The sequence below is a fragment of the Pelobates fuscus genome, chromosome 1 (genome assembly GCF_036172605.1).
Source record: "Pelobates fuscus isolate aPelFus1 chromosome 1, aPelFus1.pri, whole genome shotgun sequence".
Classification (NCBI taxonomy): Eukaryota; Metazoa; Chordata; class Amphibia; order Anura; family Pelobatidae; genus Pelobates; species Pelobates fuscus.
The window spans coordinates 473,857,270-473,879,569 of NC_086317.1; the positions used below are offsets into that span (position 1 = coordinate 473,857,270).

Genomic DNA, 22,300 nt, shown 5'->3' on the forward strand with positions numbered 1-22,300 from the left:
GAAACATTTAAATACATAAAGGGAATCAACACAGTAAAGGAGGAGACCATATTTAAAAGAAGAAAAACTACCACAGCAAGAGGACATAGTCTTAAATTAGAGGGACAAAGGTTTAAAAATAATATCAGGAAGTATTACTTTACTGAGAGGGTAGTGGATGCATGGAATAGCCTTCAAGCTGAAGTGGTAGAGGTTAACACAGTAAAGGAGTTTAAGCATGCGTGGGATAGGCATAAGGCTATCCTAACTATAAGATAAGGCCAGAGACTAATGAAAGTATTTAGAAAATTGGGCAGACTAGATGGGCCGAATGGTTCTTATCTGCCGTCACATTCTATGTTTCTATTAGGGGCCTTGTTTCAGCAGTTAGAAGACTATGGTAGAGTTTCAAACTATAAATTAAATATTGGTAAATCCCAAGTTATGCCCATCAATTTAGATTTTACGACAATTAATAGACTATCAGTTAAATATCCCTTCACTTGGTCATCTCAAGGTTTTAAATATCTTGGGATTCATTTCTCTTATAACTTAAAAGAAACGATTGACAAAAACATGGATAATCTTATAAAAGATACCAGTGATAAATTACTCAAAGAGTGGAGAAACATAGGAATTTCCTGGTTGGGAAGAATAAATATCATGAAATCATATATTCTACCTCATTGGTCATACCTGTTCAGAATGATCCCTTTATCTATAACAATAACTAAAGTTAGGCAGATTCATAAATTATTTCTGAATTACATATGGGATTATAAGAGTTCAAGGATCTCGATCTTACATGTAATGAAAAAGCCCAGTAAGGGTGGCCTGGCTGTCCCAAATCTTATCAAATATTACAAAGCCTCTAGGCTGTACCATCTGTGGAGATGGGAGGACCAAACCTTATTAGAAGAGCCTTGGTATAAAATTGAATCCTTTCTGTGTAATTCAAAAGATCTTTCAAATATGTTATGGATTGACGTTGGGGCAAGTGCAAAATTCATCTCCAACATAGAAACTTCATACATAAAAGATATATATGAAATTTGGGTAAAATACAGGAAAAGAAATCACATTTTAAATAAAATTTCTAAGTACAGTCCAATTAAGACAATGGAATATAATATTAATGACCTAAATTTAAGTAATTGGATAAAATTTGGTTCAACTAAAATAGACGATTTATTAGAATTGAATAAAATAAGGTCTTTTCCATATCTTCAGTTAAGTCTTGACCTTAATTCAAGAGAGTTATTTAAATACCTAAGAATCAAAAATTACTTGGACAACCATCTGCTTTATGACAACACTAGGATAAATAAAAAAAATTAAATGATCTATTTAAAATTAATAATCGTAAATCGATATCTAGTTGGTATGAATTATTGAGAGAGGAAGAAAAAGAGTCTAAACCAAAAGCATGGAAAAATTGGGAACAAGAAAGTGGGTCTTCAATCGAGTTAGAGCAGTGGTATAGATCAATTCAAGAAGTAAAAAAATTGTTGTATTGTATAAATATCATAGAGCTTCATTATAAACTTATTCATCAATGGCATAGGGTACCAAAAATTCTAAATAGAATCAACCCTGATAATTCCAAACTTTGTTGGAGGTGTACTTGTGCTGAAGGTAGTTCTAAATATATCTGGTGGGGATGTAAGCTTTTAAAGACCTATATGGAATAAAGCATTTAGAGTTATATCAGACTTAGTGGGAGAAGATTTGGACAATAACTTAATGGTTGCTCTTTTCCATCTTAATTTAAGAAGATTCTCAACTCAACTGAGCACTGTTCAGGTTTGTTAGAAGTGGTCTTTTAAAACTGTGACTGTGGAAGACAGGGATGATAGGGTCAAAACAGGACTGCAATAAAATCTATGGAATGGAATGGAGATGCACAGAAGAGGTGAGGATTGGTCAAGCAAGACATTTGGGTGGGTATCAATAAAATAAGGGGGGGGGGCAAAAATAACAGAGAAAGTCTTTAGAGATAAGCAGAATGTTAAATAACATTTAAGTTAATAAACCAGTGATGAGCAGGGCAGGGAGCAACTAGCCTTAGCATGCAGGGCAAGATAAACTGCAGAATATATGCATGTATGTGTGAGCAAACACACACACACATATATATATAAATATATATATATACATACAAATACACACATGTATATACACACACACACCTACATATATTAAAGAACAAGCACACCCAGTTAAGATACAATGACAAAGAAATGGTGGTTAGAGATACATAGTTTAAAAGTATGCAAGTGGTCAAAATTCAATACAATTATAGTGTCCAGTATTAAGAGTAGATAGTTTCCTCCATAGTGTACCTTGCAGAATATTATTATAGTTTAGGCCCGCCCAATCCGCTCAGTCTTTTTTTTTTTTTAATTCTTTATTTTAGGTGTGCACAGAATTAACAGGTCGCAGATATTCGCCACAACAGCGATATTCAGTAAGATAGGTAAACATAGTACAAGTCATGGCATACTTTATACAGGCACATTTTTATAGTTTTTATAGTAGAACAATAGTTTAGGTTGACGCTTAGTTTTCAATATGTTAACACAATGCACATGCCATGTAGAAATAGGTAGAGGAGGGACAAAGGAGGAAAAAACATGGCTCGTGCAGAGAACGTAGATACAAGAGCATTCTAACAATCGATTTATGAGTGTTAAATCTCGCTTGCTTGCCTATGCAGTAAGAAAATGGGAATGCGTACATTTCTTATAATTTTAACTAGCTTAGACAACTATATTGTTAAAGTAAAAGCAAACAAATCAAAACAAGGGAGAACACCCGATGGACAACAGCTGTAGACTAGACACCCCTTGACATATAAGGCTGCAAACTTTCACAGCAAATTAAACAATGCTTATGGTCGACCAAGATCACAGTAGCTGTGTTTACAGGTTAAGCTATGCTTCAGTAGATGTGCTAGGCTAAGTACAGGGTGTTTGTCAGGCGTCACATGTGAGTGCCTAACCGTCTATGGCATGAGATATGCTGGGTGTACATGTGGTGGTGTAGCATTGCTCACAGGTGCATATACAATAAGTGTGGTGTTTCACTAGGGTAATAAACATGTATGAGTTGTTAAACTGATTGTGACAGCGTTCATATAGATATGCATACAGGTTTGTTCGTGGCGTTAGTAAGTGCACATTTTTGGGGTATAAACAAATTCGATATAACAGGCTGAGCAATGGTTAACAGTTACTACACTGTAGTCTAGCATGCAAGTGAGTTAAAATGAAGTTACTATGTACTATCACCGTATAGTATTAGCTTTAACCTACAAGTCTGGGTAAAAACAGTCATTGCCGAGTAGTTAATGTTACATGCTTATAATACAGGAAACTGGACTGATGAATCATTCTTAGGAAACGGCAGACCTGAGAGTGTTAATAGAATAGGTTAGATTAGGAAGCACTATGTACTATAGGAATAGATCAATCAGCATGAAGGCGAGCTTAACTGGTGAGATAAGTGTATAGCAATAAGCAGGCTAATCGTGCTCGTCTGGTCCAGAGTCAGTGCTATATACTGATTATTGTATTAAGCTACATAGGTCGATTAGAATATTAGCTTGCCTAGTTTGCTGAGTTTTGAGACACCTGCTAAACTGCCTCTCCGTAAAGGAAAGTAAACCTGCCGAAAACGTGCAGTTAGTGTGGGGTAAGCAACAATAATCAAGCAGGTCAGGCTAGTCCAGCTTTGGCATAGCAGGTTAAAAAGGTAACATTAGGCTAAGAACATGTTAAGACATATTAACAGTGTGCAAGCTTGTGTAGCCTGCCGTTCGCAATAAGTATTCTCCATGACTAGGCGTGTGTCTTAGGAAGTGGGAGAGTTGGTTAATAGTGTTGATTATTTTATGCCTCTGTGTGTTGCTAGGGGTTGTTGGTTGGTCATCTAGGTTATAGGGGGGGGGGTTGAGGGGCTGAGTTCAGGCCCCATTGGACCTCTGTTGCGGTGTATGGGCTCGTGTAAATCAGCTGTCTGGGAGCATGTGGAGCATAAAAGTGATAATGAACAAATCGAACAATAAAAACTTAAAGTATTGCAGTTGAATAGATTGCAGTCACCTTACAGGCGGCCGCCAGATCAAAAAGGGCAATCTAGTATCCTCTCAGGTAAGGTAAAGTTACGCCTGTACCCAGTAAACATAGGTAACATAATAAACTTTGATAATGAATAGTCTATTGAGGCTATACGCCGGAGAAAACAAACAAGAGTCATTTGAAGTAAGGGTATTTCCGCTGGGTGATAGTGGGTTGATCGGCACAAATGGTTCTTGTTCTCAAGGCAGACAGTTTGTAAGGCATTCTTTGTTCAGCCCACGCCAGTCAGGCAAAGTCCTGGTGCCCCTATAGAGTGTCTCTGGGTCCCCTTTCGGGATCGGTAAGTGGGTTGGTTGGTCGTACCTTGTTGCTGGTGTTGGGTTGCCCCAGATATAGTGGGTGTGTGATACGGGCTTGCAGCGTGAGTCCGTATGTGCTGGGACGTTCTCTGTTGGTCGATGGCTTCGGTTGCCGCTGAGCATTGAGCGGGTCGGGTGAACCCGGTGATCTTGTGCTGCCTTGTGCGAGGGCTGGTGTTGGTGCCCGGGAGGTCTGTCTCCGCTCCCCGCCACTCCGGTTTCCCACCTTGTCTCTGTCTGAGGGCCGCTCTGGGGGCTCGGGGCGGGCATCCGCACAGGAGGCGTCGGGTGGCAGGGCGAATCCATGCCGCCGCCTCTTTCCTCGCCAGCTTGAAGATCCGACCCTTATTGTAGAGTTTAGCCCACAGGTTAGTGCAGAGCTGGTCAAAGAAGTCCAGTGTGCTATCAGGTGGTTTTGCAGGGGAGCTGTTTGACGCTGGTCGCACCCGTGGCGCCATCTTGTTTGGGCCTTGACAGCCTCGTTTTTCGGTAAGTATTGTCGCTTGTTCGTACCTTGTTGTGGGGGTAGTCGTCTCCTGTGAGGACCGGGATATCCCCCGCCGGTCCAGAGGGGGGGTAGCTGGGCAACATGTATTTCTCGCTTGGCAGCGGGTCCACTTCTCCCAAGTTTCAGGCTCCGCTGCAAGATAGGCCGCATGGCCAGTTCGTGTGCTCGTGTATCGTTGCGGTGCATGACAGGTACCGTTTTGTTCCTCATGTGGTTCTGTGTCGTTTTCTGGGCACCGTGGGTTGTTGGCTTGGTAGGATTTACCAGGATTGTCGATTTTTGTACCCTCCAGTGCAAGAGCTCTTAGAGAGCACGACCGGCCATCTTGGCTGTCAGGCCCCGCCCCCCCGCTCAGTCTTTTTAAATCGTGATACATGCGTTTGTGTGTGTGAAGTTTACTCAACAGTTCACATATCCTTCTATTATAAAATCAAGTCTATATGTCTAATTCTGAACTGTTCTTGTCTGTGATGTTACATATGTAAAATTTGAAAAAAGAATTAAAAAAAAAAGAAAAAAAAGAAAACCACTAACTTTGGTCAGCATTTGTGACTTAGTGGCTACTACAAAAGACTGGACATACCCCATTTTGAATAGCCCGGGTTGTCTACTTTTACAAATGGTATGCCATCATGGGGTTAATTTTCATTCCTGGGCTGCTATACAGTCTCAAAGGCAACATAGGCCCAGCAAACCAATCTGGCAAATTTCAATGTGAAAATATGGAAAAGGGGAAAGCCCTACATTTGACCCCTGTACGTTTGCAAAAACCCATAAGACCTGTAAATTGGGGGCACTGTTGTACTTGGGAGATGTTGCTGAACACATATTGGGGTGTTCTTTGTCAGTAACACATAACAGGAACTGAGAATCCATGCCTAAAGTACAATGTAAGAGGAAAAATAACACAGAAAATGACTACCTAAACATTTGACAGAGACTGGTGGTAGAATTAGTACATGGAAAGTGTTAAAATATCACCACTTGAAATACCCTAGGGTGTCTACTTTTCAAAAATATATGGTTTGATGGGAGTAAATTACATTGGCTGGCTTCAAAAATGTCCCAAATAGGACATGGGTGCATGATGACCAGCTATGAAAATTCCAAGTTTGAAAACTGGAATGCGCACCCTCAAAATAAGGCCTTTTAGCCCCCAGAGAACCTGACACACCTATACATGGGGGGTATATCATTGTACTAGGGAGATGTTGCTGAACACATATTGGGGTGTTCTTTGGCAGTAACCCTTAAGGTTCTCTGTACATGTGTTCTTAAAATGCTGTGTGTGTCGGGGGGCGGGGCTTGACTGCCATACTGAGTGGACGCATGGTCGGTGAGCTCTCCACACAATACAGCTAAAATCGTTAAACCACCACCGACTAAAGAATCTACAGACCGAGTTCTGAGGGTGCAGAGAAGGTGCCGGATATAATCCGTGGCACTCGAGTGCCCTGCAGGGACTAAGAACTGACTAAATACAAGCGGCCCTTCAGAAACCAACAGGGAGGGGCGGCCGACCTCCCCATCGGGAACTAAACAGACTCTGCGGCTGTTCGATCCCTGTTTCCCCCCAATCTGAGTCGGCGCGAGTTATCCCGGTCTCCACTGAAATCTTTAAATCTCACGACCCTGGCACCTGGCTTCAACGCCGAGACGCACTGCTGCAACTTTCATTACCTAAAATGGCGACAGCCTCCCGCTGCAACACACGGGGCCTGGGCCACGTGCAGCCAACCACTCACAGTTACATTGAGCAAGGCAAGCAGTGCCTGGAGGAAATCTTTAATGCCTTCTAGGCCAAACTGCAGGCCAGAACACAGCAGCTACAACAAGAGCCCATACCAGAGGATGGAAAACACGTAGTGCTGAAGCAAAGGAAATTGACTGTGGGCAAAGACTCTCCTACACACACTCCAGCGACAAACCGCCATTACAGGCTGAGAGTCTCCCGAGGCACAACCTTTAAACGTTGACCATACCGGCTGAAAATCTCCAGCAAGAGCAGCCACCTACTATCAAGCTCCTCCGGCCACCCCAGCAGGCGAACAGACTTGGCTCCCAGGCGGTCCCGAAACCCTGGATCCCAAACGCTGACATTCACCCATGCCTGGAGATGGAGGGGACGCCTATCCCGGCGCACATGAGCAAAAGAGTACGTGGACCAACCGGACTGCGCCCAAATCTTACCACTCAAAAGGGATTGGCTGAACTGGGCTCCTGTACCCTAACCTGAGTAATGCCCCAATGTTGCACTGGTGGAGGCAAATGGGCTGCTCCTAAATGATGGGCAACTACATGTTATCCTCTTGTTGCAATAGCCATAGCACTTTAGCATTCTCAGTTCACTTCTTTAATTTTACATACATTAACAAAGTAGCTTACATTGCCACAACAGTAAAGGCAGGTATAATATCATCAACAGAATATAACCTATATATGGCAGTGAGATTGCAGCACAATTTTTATGTATAACAAGAAGTAATGAAATGCGTAGAGACAGAAGAAAACTTGGCACAATATATGTATTAAAATCTGTGTACAGTTAATGCAGTGCGTGTGTTGTGTGTCAGTGTATGCAGTGCGTGTGTTGTGTGTCAGTGTATGCAGTGCGTGTGTTGTGTGTCAGTGTATGCAGTGCGTGTGTTGTGTGTCAGTGTATGCAGTGCGTGTGTTGTGTGTCAGTGTATGCAGTGCGTGTGTTGTGTGTCAGTGTATGCAGTGTGTGTTGTGTCAGTGTATGTTTGTAAATATGCAATCTGGGGGGGAGGGGGAGGAGGAGGGGGCATTTTCACATAAATATATATATATATATATATATATTTTAAATGTAATTAAAGGTTTCTCCCCCCTCCCTGCTTACCTGTGTCCAGGGAGGTGGGATATTCCATCCCTGGTGGTCCGGTGGCATGGTGGGGCCCCCCGGCTCCCTGTTACCGCAGAGGTGGCCCAAGCAGCACACAGCCTCTTCTCTCTTCCAATAACTCTCGCGAGACCCGCGGAGCGTTGCCATGGTAACCGGGTCTTGCGAGAGTTATTAGAAGAGAGAAGAGAAGAGGCTGTGTGCTGCCTGGGCCCCCTCTGCGGTAACGGAGCCGGAGGCCCGCAGCTGCACACATAGATAGTGATATTCGCTATGTGTGCATAGAGGGAAAGTGGGGCCCAGGACTGCCAGAGCAGTCAGAGCCCCCCAGCGCAGCCGGGCCCGTGACAACCGTCATGGTTGTCACCCCCTGATGGCGGCCCTGACATTAAAACAAAATGGAGGCTCTTTAGTTTTATTCTAATGGCCATTTGAATATATAAGCTCACCAGCCACATCAAGGCAAGCCTCAATAGGTGAGTTCCTACACTAGCCATTAGATATGCTGATATCAGCCAAGAATCTCCAGTAAGACAGGAAGGGGTATTTTATAAACCCTTTCACATTTAACACTTTATAGGGCTTCTGCACATGCAATAAACTTTGCTGGTATCAGACAAAGCGTAAACATCTCTAATGAGACAGGAAGGGGTGTGTTTATAAACCCCTACATACTTAACCCTGAATGGGGCTATAATACATACAAATCACCTTGCTGGTATCAGCTAAAAAGGCAAATTTCTCTGATGAGACAGGATCCTTGCTAGTTGTGCTATGTACTAACACTCCTGGAGAGCATTCTTGTACACAGCAAGTTCAAACAGAGCTCCGTGGTAGCCTTCACTACATCGGCTGGTAATATAAAACCAGAATCAGTTCTGCACCCATCGACTTGGGTCTTACTGGTGTTAAAGGGACACTGCAGACACTAATCAAACAAACACTTCTGCATTTTATAGCTTCAGACCTAAATGTTTGAGTTCTCAATGTTTTATGTTTTTTGCAAAGTAAAAATTAAAAAGAAAAAAAAAAGTTTGACAGCATATCAAAACAAAAAATGCTGTGTGAAAAAAATATATATATTTTTTTAATTTGGCATAGATTGGTGGTAAAATGATTGCATGAAAAGAACATAAAAAAGTAAAAAATACCCCAAGTTCAATACCTTATGTTGTCTCTTTAAAAAAATATATATACACAAATGTGAAACGTTATTAAAAAAAAAAGCTAAGAACATGTTAACATCGGGTATTTCTAAACTCAGGGCAAAACTTCGAAACGGTTTAGCACGGGTGTTTTTTGGCGGTTGTAGATACGTAGCAGATTGAGGGTCAAAGTTCGAAAAAGTGTTTTCCATTTTATAAAAAAAATGTTATAGTAAATTGATATGATATAAGATGAAAATAATGGTATCTTTAGAAAGACCATTTAATGGTGAGAAAAACGGTATATGTGTGGGTACACTAAATGAGTAAGAGGAAAATTACAGCTAAAAACAAACACCGCAGAAATGTAAAAAGAGCCCTGGTCCCAAACGGTAAGAAAATTGAAAAATGGTCTGGTCACCAAGGGGTTAAAGATGCTATACATTCACCTCAGTCACATAATTGGCTTAACGCTATGACAGAGGAAATCAATTAACTGAAAGAAAATGACACATTCACTTTGACTATTTTACCAGACGGTAAACGTTCCGTGTGGTTGGCCAATAGGTGTATGCAGTGAAAAACAAGGTTGATGGGCTAGAAACATACAAAGCCAGATATGTCGCTAAAGATTATAGTCAAGTAAAGGGAGTTGATTACACGGAAGTTTTTTCTCCAACTGCAAACATTACATCAGTACATATTTTTATGCAAATGGAAGCACATTATGATTTACTTCTCCAGATGGATGTGAAAACAGCCTATTTACATGCCCCGAGCATGGGTTTCAACAAAATCCAGCCAAACACTGAGTATATGTCAAACAATCTGGACATGGGGTAATACTGTTAATATGGGTTGATCTCATTATCAGTTCCAGAGAAGAAACAGTCCTCAATGATGTGAAGAACATGCTTACAGCAAGAGTTAAGATGAAAGATCTTGAGGATCAAACATTTTCCTAAGTATTGATTTTGAACAAAGTGATGGTTTTGGTAAAGATGAATCAAAAGAGATACATAAAGATTCAGGAGAAGTTTGGAATGAGATTGTAAACCCAGATCAACACCATGTGAGCAAAAACTGGACCATGATGATCCTCTAGATACAAAAAGATGAAGTAGTAGGTAACTTGCTGTATGCAATGACCTGTACAAGACCAGATTTAAGCTGGGAGATCAGTAAACCATCACAATGCTGGTCAGAACATTTAACCACAGCCAAGCATGTGAAGAGCCACTTAAAACATACTATTGACTGAGTTATGCTACAGAAAGTAGTCAAAACTTTAAACTTGAGGCATATGATGTGACGCCGATTGGGCCTCTAATGTGAACGATAGGAGTACGACTGGATACTGCTTTAATTTAACCAAGAATGGTCCACTGATTGCATGGAAGTCAAAGAAACTGACCACAGTAGCTTTATCTATGTGTGATACTAAATACATGGCATTGGCTGCAACTACACAGGAAAGTCAGTACCATGTGCAGTTACTCAAAAGGAATGGACAATGGGTGTCACTATGAACCAATACAAGTCTTTGGGGACAACCAAGTTTCAATAGCTCTTTCAAAGAATCCTGTTTACAGTCAGAGATGCAAACATTGATATCCAGTACAGGGCCGCCATGAGCAAAAGAAAATTTGCCGCCACCCCCATGTGACATCACAATGCCCCACCCACATGAACCAACACCAGTCCTGCATAGTGTGTTTACATTAGAAAGCTTGCAGGGACAGGCTATAGACACCAGAACCATGTTAAGCTGCAGTGGTTCTGGGGACTATGAGGTAAATTAGAGACTAGGGTCACTAATATACTAGATTGCCTACCAACAACCAGATGAGTATGATGGGCTCTGGCTGCAGTCTGGCTCCACTGGTCTGGTGTAGAACAGGATCCCTGGAGCCGGTTTGTAAATTGTCACAAAATTCAATTTTCGAAGTTCAAATTCACTGAGTGAGCACTGCCTGTCAGTCCAGGTAAAGGAACGGATGTTCATGTACCGTGGACCAGATTGGAGCTCAGCCATGCTACACACAGAAGGGGAGAGGGGGTGAGCAGAACAGGGAGAGAGGTAGTGCTGCAGCCACCTGAGGCCCTCTATGGAGTGCACAGGCAGCTGCAGCATGAGAAGGGCCGGCGATGAGGGTGCACCCCCTAAGTGGCACCCTAGGCAGCTGCCATGGTTGCCTCATAGGAAGTGCCAGCCCTATATACAATACTGCATGCAGATGATAGTCCTTTCAGTTGGGCAAACACATTTTGACTATTAAAGTCTTCCTCAGTGCCAAGAGAGGTATGTGTCCTCTTGTCAAATATCCTTTATTTATACCTTGTGTAAAGTAATTGATGAGCTTCACAGGTTGACTCAGTCCTTTGTCCTAGCCAGCAACTGGCTGGTTCCCCAAGTTTACTGCAGTTCAGATCTAAAATAAACCACTGCATGATGTGACCTCCGCAGGTTTAAAAATCTGCTTCCCTTGACATGCCATTGTTTGACTGACTGAATTCCCTGGGCAGGCTTAACATGCAAAAACAACCCCTACTGCATTATACAAGAGTCATGGAATGCCAGTTGGCTAGTCATTTGGCTGACATCTAGGCTACTAGCCAGGATTGTTATAGTGTGGAGCTACACATACCACTTACATCCATAGATTTAGTAATGTTACAGTATGGATAAGGAAAGATACCAAGAATTGAGAATAATACTTGTTATAACATAAACAGATCTACAGACAATGGAACAAGGGATTGTAAGACGTGCAAGAGGTTAATGTGTTTTTATTTTAAACCAAGACAGAACATTGAATTTGTATAGTTTATACAATTCATTACAAAATGAGAGGCATCCTGCCGAGTTTGATTTGTCTTTGCAACATGTAGCCATAGGACAGATCATATTTCATACAGAGGATCAGGCCATCTCATGGTTTGTAGTCTTCCTGGGTGACCATCAGGTTATAGTGAGTGACCCCTTTCCACATTCCCTGGATGGTGGTCTCATAGCCAAACAAGGTGCGGATCTTGGCATGGAAGGGTATGTCCATTTCTCCCTTGGTCACAGATGCCACCATACGTATTGAATGCCCACCTGGAACCTCCACATCAGAGCTGGATGAGAAGGTTGTCTGCAGAAGAAATTCGGTTAGATATTGGCAGAAGCAATACATGATACAGTCTCCCCACATTTCATCATGAATAGTCAACATGTTACCTGTATAGAATATTCATTTATTGTACAAATTAACTGGTTGAGAGAAAAGTCAAAAAGCATGATGCAGTTTTAGACCATCTATAGTTAGACCTCTTGTAACTAAAGGTTGAGCAATAGTGTACAGACTGACCAGGAAGTCTCAAGCTTGATTCTTGTTACATGGGTGGCTTGTTACAGCTGCAAGTGCATGTGCAAATGTTAGTATATTGTGCTACCATAGCATTTAATGTGAGAGTAAAAATAAAATATGACTTTGGGACGTAGCCCTTTTTCAATGTACAAACAATCCCTTATGTCTGAGATTAGAGTCAAGGAACCTCAGGCTTGTATTAAGTAGTTACATGAAGAACCAGGACACAACATACCGTGCCTGTTGCTTTCCCTTCTCCAATAACTCAAAGCAGGTTATAAACAAAAACCCAAGATCTGAACACATATTGATATCTTGCCACCACCATTTAATCCATCCTTACCTGGATTTCATTGCTCTTGGTGAAATTCCAGGTATGAGTGGTGCTCACATTGATGGAAATCTTGGTCTCCATTTCTCCTATGAAAGGGACTCCAGCTTTGAAGGACATCTCTGCACCAACAGCCACTGTGAACCCATGTTCTTGGCTGAAGGTGCTGCTCTCAGTTATGGTCTTGGAGAAGCTAGAAATAAAAACCCTTCACATTAATATATTGAGAGAAGAGAATAGTTATTAGGATGGTGACTGGATTTTTGACCACCCATTCTAGGGGCACTCCAGATTATGTCAGTGTCCCCTTCAAAACACAGTTGGAAAGTCATTAAGTCATGTTTGCCTTCAAAAGTGTTCTCCAACCCTTTTGGAGGGGGACAATGCCCTAATGGGCACTGTGGAGAAGGTCCCCTCAAAACATTTGGCCACCTAGAACCTAGCACTGCAAGGCTCAGTGCTGACTACTACACCCCCAGTGATATCACAGCTGCTGCATGCAGACCAATCCCCAGGTTTTCGGAGTATTCTGTAAGCTGCAGAAAGGGAGGGTTGAGAGATAGAGATATATAATTACGTGCCCTGGGTAATGGGAGGGAGCACAATGTGGGTGGGAAGCAAGAGTTTGTAATCTTATCCTTGCATGAACTCTGCAAGGTTGCATAGGATCCCATCTCTTGCCAGTGTGCCCACAGATGCAAAAATATGCACAACATTGAACATTTCTGGGCTGCAACTAGTTCAACACAGAATTACAAGGATCTCTGGATTTGCCATGTTTGAAGCTAGAAATGTAGGTAGGAACCACTCAGTCCCTAAGCAGCCACCCGGTGCTCCAGAGCAGGACCAGCAGTCCCACAACAGCAAAACAAATCAAAAAAATATTTCCAGGCACTCAGGATGTTAAAGCCACAGGCAGGTTTATTGAAACAGAAAGGACATTAACGTTCCGACCTAATAAGGTCGTAGTCAAGAACTGTGATGTGACCCACAAAACTAATCCGATGAACAGTGTTCATGGTAGGACACCAAGAATAGTCAGGTCAAACAGGAGGACAAAGATGTGGTCTATGAGACCAGACACATGGACAAGCACATTAGCAACCAGTAGCGTCTAGCAGCTACAAGTTACCAGATGGCAATAGTTGTGGTTTGCTGGTAAAGCAGAGACACCAAAGAATGCAGCTTCACCCTGTGTCAGGGACTGGAACAAGACTTGTTCCAACAGAAAGGGTTACTATCACTTCTGCCTGACTAGAAGCAGCCAGCAACGATTAATAGGATAACAAAACCAGTCGCCATTAGTGACTGGCTTTCTGTAGCAGAAGCTGGCAACTATTTTAAGACTAGGAGACATTTTCTGAATTCGAATCACAACTTCACTCAATCCCATAACTCTTGGCCCAGATACCATATGCAAGAGAAAAGGTTTAGGCACTCCAAGGTCCAATAAAGGAAAGCTTAATCAAACCAGATAAGCAGCAATGTTTCAACCTTTAAGGTCTCAAACTAACAAATAAGTGACACACCACATAATTTTAGAAGCAAAATCACAATCCAAATGTCAATGCAATAAAAAAAAAAAAAAAAAAAAGCTGGAGTGGCAGCTGTGTTGAAGACTATGGCCAATGTAAGAGCAGTATATCCAGAACAGCCAATTGTCCAACAGAATAACCTCAGAACACATCTAAATGGCAATTATAAACATAAATCTATCCTCAGAACTTCCCCCTGATTCAGGAAGCATCTGTACAATCTTACATGGTCATGCTCTGTATGCATTTGCGCATGTAATGTGTGACATCACAAGGATTCAAAATCATAATTCAGATTAGATCAAGCGTCCAGTAGATGCAAAAGTTATTAAATCAGAGACACCTCTTTTCCATCCCATTAATTTATTCAATTAGTCTCCACCCATGCACTTTAATACATTTTGGCATCTGCTGGAGGGGAGTTCTGAGGATGATTTGTTCAGAGGTTATTCTGTTGGACAATTGGCTGTTCTGGATGTACTGCTTTTACATTGGACAGAGTCTTCAACACAGCTGCCACTCCTTAATGAGCAAGTTTCACCTATGTGATAATGTTTATAATTGCAATGATTGATGTTTGGATTGTGATTTTACTTATAAAAATGTGGTGTATCACTTATTTGTTAGCGTGAGAAAGACCTTAAAGGTCAAAATGTGGCAGCTTTTCATCTGGTTCGATTAAACTTGCTTTTCTTGGACCGCCTAAACCTTTGTTTTAGGCATAGAAAAGTCACAAGCACCTACAGGCATTATAAATTAGTACTGTCTGCCAATAAGTAGCCCTAGGATTGTAAACAAGGATTTCCTCAAACTATTGTATATAGTACACCATCCTGTACTCTATGTAATCTTGCCAATAGGTAGAAGTACCTGCAGAGCTAAAGTCCTATGGCTTGCCATTAGTTAGGCCTAGAAGCGAGTGATAACTGCAAGCCTGAAGGTTCCATGGAATACTGAGGGTGAATTTCTGCTTGCCATGGCTGAAGTGGTCACTCGCCAATGGATTGTTGAAATAGTGATCCCTGAATGGATGAGACTCCATGAGATTTCCATTACTTACGAGAAGGTGTGCTTTAATGGAGTGCTGCTCTTGTTGTTATAGATCTGGGTCTGCACCACCTCTGTGCCTTGGGATAGGATTTTCCCTGAATCTGGCAGGAATTCAAAGCTCACAATACTCTGAATGGTTTTATCAATGGTGAAGGAAAGGAGGGGGTAGACATTGTAACCCCAGCCCAGTTTCTCTGCCTTTTCAATGTAGTTGATATCAGCATTGGTCGGGGCTGGTCCTTTACAGATGTTGCCATTCTTTGAATCCACACACCACAGGTCAGACTCTAGGGTGAAAGCCATGAAATGGGTCAGGATGCGCCAGCCTCCTTTTCCAATGATTGTGCTGGAGCCAAGCCAGTTATCGTCTGGTTTGGTTGGAGGGCTTCTCATCACAAGCTTGTCGTCACTTGTCACTGCATACAGGATGCCTTTAGGGTCAAAGAAGAGGGCATCAAATTCATTCCAGCCACTGGTTCCAATTTTGGTGGCTTGGCCATAAAGCCAGGACACGTTTTCATTGCTTGGTGCTGGACCCTTGTAGAACTCCCCTTTCTTGGTAGCTGCATACAGAAGGCCATTTGGATCAAAGAAGAAGAATTTAAACCCATTCCAGTCGGTTTTGCCCACTCTCTTAGCAGTAGAGAAAAAGTCCAGGTTTGGATCTGAAGGCATAGCTCCCATGAAGAGCTCTGTACCACGCACAGCAAACAGCACCCCTTCTGGGTTAAAGGCAATCTTACTGACATTATTCAGCTTTCCTACAACGCTAGATCTGGCATCAAAGTTATCCAGAAGATTCTTGGGTGGTAATCCAGCTCTGGCAACATAATCCTTCACAGCAAACAGGAGGGTATCTGGAAGTCAATAGGAAGAGGTTAGTTCAAAGTAACTCACAACAGTATGAAATGCCAACATGACATGCAAGCCAAAAGCCAAGATATTGATTGTAGTTAGTTTTAAACAGTTAAAAACAAGCAGCACAGGAAACATACCTCCCAGAACATGGAGGCATTTATGGTCTACAGCAGTGCTCCTCAAGGAATACCCAACAGTCCAGGATTTAGGGATTACCCAGGTGTGTCTAAGGTGTTTAGAAAATAAAAACTAAACACCCTAGACCAGGGATAGGCAACCTTCGGCTCTCCAGATGTTGTGGACTACATCCCCCATGATGCTCTTACACACATGATGCTTTGCCAGCATTATGGGAGGTGTAGTCCAAAACATCTGCAGAGCCGAAGGTTGCCTATCCCTGCCCTAGACATACCCGGGTAATCCCTAAAACATGGACTGCCTTGAGGAGCACTCATCTACAGGTTTCTTTATACCTCCAGAGATTCCAGATTAACAAAAAAGGGACACTCATTTAGGGATGAGAGTCGGGTGTGGCCAGGGATAGAATGGTTCTGAGAAATGTTGTTAGGCCTTTTAACAATTTGTACAGTTAAAATTGTATTTTGAACAGGAATAATGCATCTTTTTTACACAGACCAATTTCTAAACACATTTTGTAGTTTAGAGACATTATTATGGTGGAGTTCTGTTATATAAGTAGACAATAAGGAGCCCCTGGCAAAGAGGTACAGTGGGAATGGTGGCCAAAATATGGACTGGATCCCAAGTAGGCAAAGCTGTCCCAAAACAGTTCATTTCCATTGTTTACCAAAGTTAACCCCAGATCTCCGTGGTTGTCAGGTTAATTGTGTGCCTCGATGTCCGTGGCAGACGGGCAGGAGCCAATCATGCTGTCTCAGCACATGTGATCACTGAGACAGCAAGTCAGAGCAATCATGTGCTGCAGAGACTTTTGGTCTGCCTTCCTGTAGGTCAGTTAAGTGGAGGGAGCTGGATCTATGCAGACCTGCCCCTTTCTAATTATTGAACCCCTTCCCTACAGTGAGCAAAATACAGGTCACAGTATTTGACTTTGATCTGATTTTTTTAATCCACAGGTTAAATTTAATTAGTTATTTAAATATTTTTATAGTTATGTATTTAGCTAGATAGGTGGAAGTTGGTTGAAAAATTAGGAGATTTAAACCCTAGCCTGGTAGTAAAAGTAAAAAAATGGGGTGGGGCCTGCCATGCTGACCAGTCGCACGGGGGAGAGGCTCCTGCAGAAATATGGCCTTCAACCGTTAATCTGGTCTTATAGCCTATATCTGAGCTGGAGAGAAACAGCAGGGTGCCAGAGCTGAAGCTGGCACAATAGCAGGCTCAGAGATCGGGAGTTTTGGGGCCCCACAAGGCTTTGGAGCTTGTGGCCTCCACGTGATAGGTGGGATGGACGGCCGCCACCCTGCCCACTTGCTTATGGGGCTGCTACACCTCACAGGCCCCTCCCCCCCCTCTGGACCGGGGGGGTATTGCCCGGTCCCCACTGGGGGGCACCGAAGCAATCCCCGCAAAAGTCTGCAGAGCGCACTCGAAGCCCTTGACCTAAAATGGCGCCACGCTGCCTCACAGCTATCTGAGCAGCACTTCACCTCCCCAAGGTGACTGGAGCTCCAGTGACAAGGCAACCAGCAACAGGGTACACCTACCCAACCCACAACCAAGGAGACATGGCACCCCACAGGGTAGGGCTACCCAGTCCCCACCTACTGCAATACATCCAGAACAGGAGAGGCAGGTGTGGCCGCGAGGCAAGACAGGAGTACACAACACGACAAGCACTGGGCATTGATGATCGGCTCACCGACACTACATTGCCACAAAGTTGCTCGACCGCCTGCCCTGTGTTGCATGAGCCAGCGGACACTAACCCAGGAGATCAGGCATACCTCTCAGCCCGCTGTCTCTGGCAACCCAACGGAGCTACCCGCGTGCAAAGACCCAGACAGAGATGGATGCAGGTTTTCAGGAAGTAAGAAGTCTTTAATAACATACCGATCGGGCCTCAGATGAACTCCTGTTCCAAAAATATCTGAGAAACCAAAAGCATGGTGCAGAGGCCTTTTGTTAGCAGCATATACCCTCCCATACAGCATAACCCCTCCTATATTCCACAGACCAATCAGCACAAAGGATATAAAGGATCACCTTATATGGGCAGACCACATGGCTTGTTAAAGACAAAGTAATTTACTATCCACTTCCGTACATGCTCAGTAGACCGATGACTCATCCTGTTACGGTTTGTAACCAGATACCAATTAGCAGATGCCATGTGGAGATTTAGGCTTCTAAATGTTGACCATGCTAGAATCCCATCACACCAGAGGACTCAGTTTGCCTATTTGTGACTCACTTTTATTTTGCATTTTTACTGCTCAGATTTAATCAGCGAACACAGTTTGCTATAAGCTTAGCAGTTTAATCGGAATAGCCCTTTAGCGTGCTTGATTAATTTTTGTTTTAGACAACACCTATTCATTGACATAGCACCTCTGTCTGACTACTAGTAAATGTTTAATGTAATTTAAGATACCATAGAAACGTATGCATGCTTCTTCAACATTGCTAATCCTTCACTTAACTAGCAGACACTTGTAAATGCTGTATTCAATGCCTCACCCAAGCTAATGGGCCATAGAAATGTATGTTAGACTGAGTGCAGTACTACCTATTGCCACTGACATACTAGGTGTACTTCTACCCTTGCTCATGCTGCTTTGGCAGAAGCAGGAATGTTATCCATGCACGACAAAAAATAAATAAAGATTTTAAAAAAATAAAATAAACCTACATTTGGTACAGAGGGGAAAAAAACGCAACTACCCATACCCCGCTCTGCAGTGAAGCTAGCCCGCGGAAACGAAAGTACCCAAACAGGAAACGGAGAGCAGCACTCAACGAACCACGCCACTGCCCGACATGTACCAAGACAGCTACTGGCGTCCGGAGAGAAGGAGAGGGTATATCCCCTGCTACAGGATCCAGCCCCCGTCCAGCGACACCCGGTGGAAGTAACAGGAGACTCATAGCGCACACACTTAAATGACTGTGGACGGAACAAAACCGGCAGGGGAAAACAGCAGGCCAGGTAAGGAGAACCACGAGGGAGCATGTTGCGACCGGAAACAGTGACATGTAAAACGCTAAAAAAAAGGTACAGGACGGAGGAAGGTGAGTAGGGGGGGTTAAGTAGTGTAACATGCCCCTCCCACGACTGCAGGCCAAGCCCCACACACACACACACACGTTATTTATATGGGGGTCATTGCCTTTTATATTAACAGAAGGATTCGAATGTGAGGACGGAGTATGGGGGGCAATTACCCATGTTTATTTGTTAAATTATTATGGTTATCAATATTGTAATTAATAATTTGTTATTATTCAGGATTGTTAAAATAAAGCGGTGAACAAAATTTCCCATATACCTGCGTGTCAGTGCGTTATTGGGTTAGGTATGTTGGGGGATTGTCCTGGAATCCGACTGCCCATATGGCGACTATACACCGGTCATGAAAATACTTAGAAAATTGGGCAGACTAGATGGGCCGAATGGTTCTTATCTGCCGTCACATTCTATGTTTCTATGTCTTAAAGGAACACTATAGTCACCTAAATGACTTTAGCTAAATAAAGCAGTTTTAGTGTATAGATCATTCCCCTGCAATTTCACTGCTCAATTCACTGTAATTTAGGAGTTAAATCACTTTGTTTCTGTTTAGGCAGCCCTAGCCACACCTCCCCTGGCTATGATTGGCAGAGCCTGCATGAAAAAAACACTGGTTTCACTTTCAAACAGATGTAATTTACCTTAAATAATTGTATCTCACCTAGTGCACAATAGGTATGTTAGTCATCATAGACACCCAACTCACACCTTATGGGGTAAGCATAATCTCGTAGAGCGACAGTCACACGACTCACACTCATACAAATATAAAAATGTGCAGACCCTCTCAATGCCACTTTGTACATGTACATGTATGTTTAGCCCTGGACTGCTGTTGTGGCACCATGGGCTCGTTTGTTAACCTGCGCACTGCAAAAATAAAGAATATAAAAAAAAATATATATATATATATATATATATATATATATATATATATATATATATATATATAATTGTATCTCAATCTCTAAATTGAACTTGAATCACATACAGGAGGCTCTTGCAGGGTCTAGCAAGCTATTAACATAGCAGGGGATAAGAAGAAAATCTTAATTAAACAGAACTTGCAATAAAGAAAGCCTAAATAGGGCTCTCTTTACAGGAAGTGTTTATGGAAGGCTGTGCAAGTCACATGCAGGGAGGTGTGACTAGGGTTCATAAACAAAGGGATTTAACTCCTAAATGGCAGAGGATTGAGCGGTGAGGCTGCAGGGGCATGTTCTATACACCAAAACTGTATCATTAAGCTAAAGTTGTTCAGGTGACTAGTGTCCCTTTAAACAAATGGCATGTCTTTACAAGGTAGTTTGACCAAGCAAAATTCTCCAAAAACAGGATTCCATCAAAATTCACACTTAACCCGTGATGCAATTAATCTTTCAATATAAATATGTCAACTTCTGAAGTGGTTTTACATTGAAATGTATTCCTTGTATTTGGTGGCTTTAGACTGGTAATAAACTGAAACCATAGACATTAAGTACCCTAAAGCAAGACAGATTTATTTTGTCTTTTCCCCTAAACTAAAATTATGCACACTTTTTCCAGTTTTGGCAATATAAAAGTTTGGCTTTTTTATATTAAATTAGAATTTATAAATGTATGGCACATCAAGTTAAGCAGCAATTTCAGCCAAACCTGAGAAGATGCGACATCAGCTAAGACCCCGGTTTAGGCGTTGTTTGCTTTAGATTGAAGTACATTTTGAATGCCAAACTGTTACAAAATTGTTAATCCAGAGAGAGTTTACAAACATGGATTCCTGATACTGCAGTACCTGTTTAAATTCCCAGCCCTCCTTAGCTCACTCTGAAAGGTGATTTTAGTCACTTTGATCCCATGCCAGTCTCACATAAGATAGTGTTGACTACATGGCGGAGATAATCAGGTTTGATCTCAGCCAGTACAATGCTTTCCTGTAACAAGTCAGGAGGTTATTGCACAGCAAGACTCTAAGCCTGGGCCATCTATTTGCATACATAGCAAGTGCTGTTGTAGATGAAGTTCTCAGGGCTCCTGCTGCCGTGTCCAATTCCCCCCGAAGGCATCGCTTCATAGACGTGAATTGAAGCATCTCTGAGGAACATTCAGTGCCTCCTGCAGAGTGTGGAAACACTGAACATCAGTACTGCACATTGTGCAGAACTGACACAGGAAGCTCCTCTAGTAACCATCTGAGGGAGTGCCACTAGAGGCATTTCTAGATAAGAACATTACCTTTTCCCTGAAATGGCAGGGTTTACATTGAAAAGCCTCCATGGACAATAGGTTGACACCAAAACAACTGCATTAAACTGTAGTGTCCCTTTAATATCATTATGAAAAGGGTCTATAAGAAAAAAGCCGTTACAGACAGACATAGTTCTCTATAGTGGTAGATGCTCCCTAGTAATGCTCAGTATATACAGCCCTACAAAATGAGCTTCAAAACCCACAATACACAGGGATCACTTACCTGGTGTATCCATTATCACAGAGAGATCAGAAAACAAGCTCCAAATCTGTAGACTCCCAGCACAAATCCTTCTTGCTCTCTCTTGGGGTAGCTAGCGTGTGTAAATCAGGAAAGGTCTCCAGATAGCTCTGTATAAGGTCAATACCATCAGTGATTAGCTTTATAGTCAGGACCCCTCCCTAAGCACAGCTGTACCTGGTTTAATAAACAGGAATGAAATGGACTCTCACTGGGTTATTCACTAAACTCTAATCTGAAAGGAAAAACAGACAAAAATAGCCAAATAGTGACTATGGGGATGTATAACACTTCTGACATTCACTTTCAGCAAATTTGTGTGAATGTTCCATTTTATTATGTATAAGATTTTTAATACATTGGGGATATATTTTCCATCCTTTGTTGTAGTGTGCCAAAATGTGTTTTTGACACTTTTTATTCCTCTTTAAAATTTTTGCTATGATTCTGTGTCCACAGGGCTCCATTTTACCAGTCTGCATCCTCCTAAAAATACAAGCACATTTTCAATAGGGTATATCTAGTAATTTCTTAATTTTTTTTAAAGGAACACTCC

General features: G+C 42.3%; 1 protein-coding gene across 1 annotated transcript; it reads right to left on the reverse strand.

The window, feature by feature from the left end:
* Positions 1 to 11,792: 11,792 nt before the first annotated feature.
* Positions 11,793 to 21,852, reverse strand: LOC134599893 (tachylectin-2-like). The gene is made up of 4 exons (XM_063444985.1): positions 21,727 to 21,852; positions 15,213 to 16,059; positions 12,630 to 12,810; positions 11,793 to 12,070 (listed from the first exon to the last, which is right to left on the reverse strand). Exons 1-4 carry the CDS (start codon positions 21,737 to 21,739, stop codon positions 11,867 to 11,869), a joined length of 1,245 nt encoding a protein of 414 aa, XP_063301055.1. The 5' UTR covers positions 21,740 to 21,852; the 3' UTR covers positions 11,793 to 11,866.
* Positions 21,853 to 22,300: the final 448 nt, after the last annotated feature.